Here is a 7,517-nt window from a genome sequence, read left to right as displayed (position 1 = left end):
TGTCTAAATAAAGTATTTTGTATGTTTGTTTGCATTGTTATTTTTTATTGTAAGGTGTTAAACAATAATAAACAAGTTATTACTGCAGTATTTGATATTGTTTCACTAAAATCAACAAAATATTTCTATCAATGGTATGGCACATTGATACAGATATAAGAGTTTACTGTAAAAAAAATCCCAGCTATTATGGATTTATCACAGAAGAGAAACAGCTTATTGCTGATAACTTGTCTATGAAAAGTTGAGTTAGAGTAGGTGCTCTTGGTCTATTTCTGTCTAGAAAAAAGTTGGAAAAAAGATTAAATGAAGTTGGTTGCTCATATCTCTAAAGTAGGATCTGCTTTACATACTGTATTAAAACTTGTAAAAGGTGCTCAGTTGATGCCTAACAGTTCTGTTTGTACAGTTAAAGAGAGGCAGGTTCAATATTGTAATAACACCTTTTGATTATATCAACTTCCAAAAGCAGTAATTCACGAAATAAAGTTTTGTAAACAGGTCCTGGGTTGATTACTATTTTGTGTGTGACACCAAATCCTGAGATTGCAGTTTACAGTTAGACTACAAAACAGAAAGTCTTTGTCTTTAGCGTATAACTAAGAACCTTTGCAACCAATATAACTGGATATATATTGGTAATGCTATCGGCTATCTCCCAGACTGAGAAACAACATGCACTGTTTTGAATGAAATGAAAATTCTTCGCAGTACCTTTTAAGCAGGAAAGGAACAACCCGAGCACAATTGAGTGTGACACACACAACAAAAAGTTTCAGGATTCGGCCACTGAGAAAACTGAGAAAACTGTACCTGTTGCCTGTAAGTTTAAAATATAAGACTTTTTTTTCCCACTGTTTAAAATATAGATCCTTTAGGTTGTTGTTTGACAGTTTTAATTATTGTTCATTTACTATATGTGGTGGGAGATGTTTTCCGGGCTAACTTTTATCTCGCTAAGCTAACTAGCAGAGTTAAGTTTTGAGCGATTCGTTGCGTCCACACTGGACATTATTAACTAGAACTTACTGTTAGCTAGTGTTAGGTATGAACTACACTTCAAATGTCAGTGGTGCCTGCATTAAAATAAGTGCATGCCATAAGCTAATATTATTTAGGACGGTTCTTCGTATATTATAAAGTAGACTCCACACTCAACCCATGGATTTTGGCTGAGCATTTCATCTTTTCCTTTAGTGCATACTCACTGAATCGCCTCTGTTTTCAGGTGTGAGGAGAGAAGCGTAGAGGTGAAAATGTCTGAATTGAGTGACGAGGCCAGCGAGTCAGAGCAGCTGGGTGCCAGCCTCTCCCTGTGGCTGGGTGACACCTTGGTCCGGCCTGAGGAGCTGGATGTGCCTCTGGACCTCCACACTGCCTGCTCTATAGGCCAGTATGATGTAGTGGCAGAGTGCATCAAAAAGTGAGTACTAACAATAACACTAATGCCAGATCCATTCATCTCTGTTCGCAGTCTATAATCTTGTGTCTTCTTAGAAAACAGGTGGACCTGGATGGAAAGAACATCGGAGGCTGGACTCCACTGATGTATGCGTCTTACATTGGACATGACAACATCGCCAATCTCCTGCTGGAGGCCGGGGGTGAATGTAAATGCAACGACTACCAAAGGCCTCACTCCGCTGATGCTGGCGGCAAGCTGCGGGAATGAAAGCATTGCATACTTTCTGCTGCAGGTACAAATGCTGCTATTAGACAGTAACCGTTCATGCCATGCTGTGTCTGTGTTGTCAGTGTTTGAAATACATCTTAATTCGACAGGGACTGGTGTTATGTATTTTCAGTATGTCATTCAATATATGAAATGTTCTTTTGTTGCCCCAAAAGCAAGGTGCTGAGCTGGAGCTGAAGGACTGCAGAGGCTGGACGGCTCTGCTCCACTGCACCAGCACAGGCCACCAGCAGATGGTCAAGTTCCTGATGGATAACAATGCGAATGCCAATGTGAAGTCAGTGTCTTCATTCATCTTAACACTGAACTATAATCTTCCATTTAGTCTGTGAGGTTTCTTATGAGGCTTTTTCCATTCACAGGGAGCCAGTGTCTGGTTTCACTCCCCTGATGGAGGCTGCTGCTTCTGGGCATGAAATCATCGTTCAGTACCTGCTGGATCATGTGAGTAGGTTACCATCCACTGACACGCTCTGACTGATCTACAGCTCCATCTGACAGCTGTTTTCTATTGATGCTTATGCGCTAACAGAAGGTGAAAGTAGATGAGAGGAATGCTAAAGGAGAGACTGCCCGCGCCTTGGCGATGATGTACGGCTACACCAAGATCGCCAGCCTCATTGACTCACGTTCTCCGAAAGTCAAACCAGGTACAGTGACATGTCTCTTTCAGCAGTGTTAAACAGCTTACTGTTTTCTATTCACTGATATTTTTTCTGGACTGTCTTCAACCTTTGTAAGGCTGTTACCCAAAACAAGTTTTTCTTTTCTTTCTCTGCCATTTTTCTGATGGGTTCTCTGTCTGCGGTTCACCCCCATCAGTACACTTTGAGGACCTGAGCTCCTCTGAGGACTCGGACAGCGCACCTCCAAGGCAGAGGCCGAGTCGGAGCCGCACTAAAGGCCTCAGCATCCACGATGGGCCCCAGGCCATCGCCAAGTTCCGAGTAGGAGGCACCAGCAAAATCTGTGGTAGCGTCACATAGGTTATCCCATCCCATCTCAAATCTGCCAAACTGTTTGCATTTTTTTGCATACCAATTACACTTTCAAGTTCGGAAGATATAATACACAAAACCTCCCTCCTCTCCTGCCCTCTCCCTGCTTCAGCCCACTTTGTGTACAGTGCATGGATTTCCCCTGATTGGCTCAACTGCCTGACTGACTCTGTATGTTGAGATCCAATAAACTGAATCAAGGCAAATATGAGAGGAAGTAAAGTTGAGGACAAACCTGTATTTACATGTTAAATTAACCATACAGAGATTAATGTGGTATGAAGCACTTAATCAGTGACATGTTGCCATTAGTTAGTACTAGGATGACTTTGCACTGCATGGTTCAAGCTGGTTGTCTCTTCCTCCCTCTAGAGCCTCCTGCCGCCCCGCCGGGCTACATGACGTTCCGGGACATTGGGGAACAGAGTGAGGGGATCTGTTACCGTGATGTCACCTCGCCCATCAACGAGCTGGACGGCCAGAGCAACAGCAGCAGAGGTCTGAATCTTACAAGACTGACAACCCATAATAACCATACTGTTGTGTGACATCTATAGTACATCTGTTGAACAGTAGCATCCCTTTGGACTAAATGCACCACAAGAAATCTTACTGTTGCTATGATCTTTGATTAACTCAAGAAGATTTTAGAAATCCTCCTCCATCAGCTGTACTGTGTGTCTGCCGAAACAACCGAAATACTCTGTGATCCTGTTGCAGATGAGAGTCCGTTCTTCGACAACGACATGCCGACCATGAGGAGCAGCAGCAGCAGCAGCGAGGGCCTGCCTCGGGTGATCGGCCTTAACTGGGAAGGCTCTGTGGAGAGCAACGAGGTGAAAACACACGAGAGCACTTTAGAGACACAAACCAGAATAATGTTTTAACTAAGCACCATGTGTTGGATATCACATTGATACAGACAATGCACCTTTGTCCAACAGGACTCAGACCAGTGCAAAAAGAGCAGCTCTCGCCGAGTTAACAAGGGTCATCATTCAAAAGGCAAAAGTCGACATGGCAGCAATGATGCAGCACAGTCTGGTGGCACAGGAAACTGCGGGATGCGCTCACCTGTTGATCATCCTCCCTCCTACACTGGTCCCAAGGTATACCTGTGCTTGCTAAATTTTTTGTTATACCCGTAATATTGACCTTTACTGCATTACGTTTGGACCATTTTATTCCTGACTGTCTTTCTGATTTTGGGTTCTTGACCTATAATCTTTTTATTTGTGTAGGATCTTGCAGAGTTCTTGGAGCAGATTGGCTTTTCTAAGTACCTCCCCGTACTGGAAGAGCAAGACATTGACCTGAGGATATTCCTCACCCTCACTGAGAATGATCTAAAAGAAGTAGGGATCACGTAAGAGATTTAGGTCCCTCTTTCACATTTACCACAGTGCATACTGTGTGAAGACCTTGCCAGTTGTTCACATTTCTGTTTGCTTATGGCATAAAACACTGAATCTGTTGCTGGCACTGCAGATTGTTTGGACCAAAGCGTAGGATGACCTCGGCTATTGCAAGATGGCACAGCAGCGCTCGACCACCGAGTGACGCTCTAGAACAGGCCTACGCTGACCAGCTTGAGGCTGAGATGCAGGAGATGGCCATTCAGCTACACAAGGTAACTACTAAGCTAACCCTGACTGTAACATACAAACACTAAACATTTCAGCTATGGTTGTTCCTTATGTTCCTGAACTGACACCTGACTGACTGATCCTCCTTTCTCATCATCCCTCCCCCATACAGCGCTGTGAGGAGGTGGAGAGCCTGCAGGGCCAGGTGTCTCAGGAGAAGGAGCTGCGTACAGTGATGGAGGGATGTCTGATGGAGGACAAAATGGCGTGGAGGAGGGTCCACGCCGAGCTGGTGGAGAACCACCGGCTAGCCCAGGAAATCAGCGCCACGCTGGTTAAGGCCAGAGCCTGTCGCACAGAACTGCTGTCCCGCCTCAGTACTGATGGGAACGGCAGCCCTTATCCTGGCGGGGAAGATAAAACGAAAGGTGACACTGGTGTTAAAGGTGGGTTTAAGTGTGTTAGGTTGGGTAGCACCTTCACAGTGTCTGCAGTAAATCACTTAAACATTTTTTTTTACTTGTCCTTGTAGATGGGGAAAGCTTGAAGCCCTGTAGTGCTGTAGAGCTAATGAAAAAGCTGGATTCCTATGAAGAAGAACTGGGTAAGATGGTGTAATGCTGTGTGATCAAAGTGGTGTTGTGATGTCAGTGAGAGTCATCTAATGCTGGTGTCTGGTTGTTTCATCATACCAGCGGGGACCCTGCAGACGGTGCTGCAGAGCCTGAGGCGACTGAGCGTCCCGGAGAAAGTCACAGACAGCTGGGAGCGGCCTTAGCCTTCATAGGTGAATCCTTACAACAAATTCTCTGGCATTATGAGACGGATACGACATGAACAGCTTTACTACCGGTACTACTAAAACAAATGAGGACAAATTGTTTTTCTCGTCTTTGTAGGGGGCTTCTGCCAACGCTGACGGAGGGTGAGCGTACCACCCTGAACAAACTCAATGGAATGGGAGAAGGCCAAAGATGAGGCCGGCCCTGCCTGACCAGAGAGGCTGAGGAGTGAAGCCGCTGGCCAGCTGCTCTTCTAGGAATGGCTGAAGGACCGGAGCTGGCCAGATACAGACAAGGCCAAGGCCAACGGCAGCTACTGCAGGGAAATGACAAGCAGGCAGGGAGGGTAACTGACCCACACATGCTTGTGCTGGTGTGTATTGGACTCCTATAGTTGCATTGTGAAAATGCACAGAGAGGAGGATGGACTGACTTGCACGGTCCTCTATGTGAGGATCAGAGGCGGTCATGCTGTGAAGCTTCTCTACCCAGATGAAGTAAAATGTTTGTACCTTCAGTGCTTTTTTCCTATATGAAATGTGGAGTAAATTATGTTTATGCCACCAATCAATGAAAGTTCAGAGGTAAACTTACTATAGTAGTCTGATCACTCAATCAAAATCATCTCTGTAGAGTGATGCTTTACGATTTGAATGAAATTTACTCACTTGTATGCTGTTGCTAGGTGTTTGGAAATATAGTCCTGCTGAATGCAAGTTCAAGAGCTGAAAAGCTCATACAGGGGAAAAATGTCTGTGAAAACTGTCAGTTTATTATTTACAGCACTACATTATGATACACCAGCAAGGGTCCTTTCTATCCATTTTAATTATATGGACATTCCCTAATGTAACTGTAGAGTGCTGAATTTTCAAAATAAAATGACTGAATACATCTTCAATATATCGACCCGTTTTTTAGAGCAAAACAGCATTTTACTGTTCCAGCTTTCTGTCTCGAAGCACAGAAATATTTTGCCATCCAGTTGCTGATTTCACCCAGTGCCGCAAGCTTCTGAACTCCAATCTCAATTAGTAGATCAAGTCGTCAGGTCGAATCACCATGCAGCTCCACTTTCTACACAGCTCATACTTAAAACCTGATCTGTTTCAGCCCGAAATCCCTCCAAACCTCTGAAATATAGATAGGTCCAAGAATAAACTCTGAGGAGCCTCTACGGATAATGAAACAGTATCACCGAAACATACTGACAATTGTCTGTTTCATAGATATGATGCAAACCAGTCAAGTGCAGATCCAGAAATACTTGCCAACAGCTGAACCCTTTCTCAAGAGGGACACAGCCAGCATCAACATGCATTAGAATGACCCGTGTCAGTGCTATGTTTAAGATAACCAGGTTAAAATGAATCAAAAATGTTAGGTTATGCAATAATTTACATATCTAATGAGAGAAAGGTGTGATGGACTATTAACATGCAGATTTACCAAGAGAGAAAATTCTGGTTGGGTGGTGGGTTGGAGATGGTTAGTGAGTCTTCAAGGACCAGCATCACTTTTCCCATTAGATCATTGTCAGACAAAATTTTCTTATCAAAACCTTGTATGACATTAGTCTTGCTGGAACGGTGACTAGTCTTGGCAAACGCCGCTCAAACAGCCCCAACAACTGCTGGTCATCATATAGGCAAATCTGAATTGGCACCAATTAATCACACTGAATCTGTACAAACATACACTTGTGTCACTTGGTCTTAACATGCACCATGCAGTTGCCATCAGGATACACAGGTTTGGGATTTAACATGGATGGATTCTTATGGTAACACAAACACAAGACTGGCCTCTTGACGTATATCTGGACGGCCCTCATCTCCACAGTAAGGAGAGATACACAAATTATCCACATAGGACAATCCTGCATGGCCAGCCGATGAATGCAGCACACACTGGGTCTAGGGAAGAGAAGTGGGCTTGTGACTGGAAGGTTGCCAGTTTGAATTTCTGGGTCCGTCTGGGGAAAATGTGGTTGGGGAAAGTGAGTGAGTAATGCTCTTTGCTCCCTTAACTACCGTGGAGATGCCCTTGAGCACGGCTCTTTACCCCCACTACTTCACTGGAGCTGCTCAGCGGCCGGCGGCAGAAGACTAGCTGTACTGGGCGGCTGCCAGGTGTCAATGTGGGCAACTGTGTGAATACGAAGCAGAGTGCGAGTTCAATCAACTCACCCTGGATTACAACCAAATTCCCCCCTTTTGTACAAAACTGGTGCACACAGACTGTTTAACTGGTTCCACTTGCTTTTAAAAAACTAATTGGGGGGTGTGAGGATGTTCACCGTTATGTAAAACGTTGAGTCTACAAATGCAGCCAAAAGTACCATGTATCAATAAAATTCAATTAATTTGAGTTGTGCTTAATTTAGCGTGATTAGATGTGACAGATATGGACGATTAACTGCCATAAGTGCGATAAGTTAAACTATGAAAGAAAGGCA

The 7,517-nt window shown here is 44.3% G+C and overlaps 1 protein-coding gene across 1 annotated transcript; it reads left to right on the top strand.

The window, feature by feature from the left end:
- Window positions 1-757: 757 nt before the first annotated feature.
- Window positions 758-6,536, top strand: anks3 (ankyrin repeat and sterile alpha motif domain containing 3). Its single transcript, XM_071543962.1, is given in 17 exon segments — window positions 758-822; window positions 1,229-1,423; window positions 1,498-1,600; window positions 1,602-1,697; window positions 1,849-1,970; window positions 2,056-2,137; window positions 2,226-2,343; window positions 2,516-2,665; window positions 3,064-3,189; window positions 3,412-3,527; window positions 3,636-3,800; window positions 3,933-4,057; window positions 4,180-4,321; window positions 4,450-4,723; window positions 4,810-4,881; window positions 4,973-5,064; window positions 5,177-6,536. Coding segments are annotated over 15 exon segments (1,941 nt in total). The 5' UTR covers window positions 758-822; window positions 1,229-1,256; the 3' UTR covers window positions 5,056-5,064; window positions 5,177-6,536.
- The last annotated feature ends 981 nt before the right edge of the window (window positions 6,537-7,517 follow it).

The sequence above is a fragment of the Centroberyx affinis genome, unplaced genomic scaffold (assembly GCF_046629955.1).
Source record: "Centroberyx affinis isolate AG114_WGS23_722 - 3 ecotype Tasmania unplaced genomic scaffold, CSIRO-AGI_Caff_v1 ptg004425l_1, whole genome shotgun sequence".
In the NCBI taxonomy this organism is placed as follows: Eukaryota; Metazoa; Chordata; class Actinopteri; order Beryciformes; family Berycidae; genus Centroberyx; species Centroberyx affinis.
This window is presented reverse-complemented; position numbering and strand designations above follow the sequence as displayed.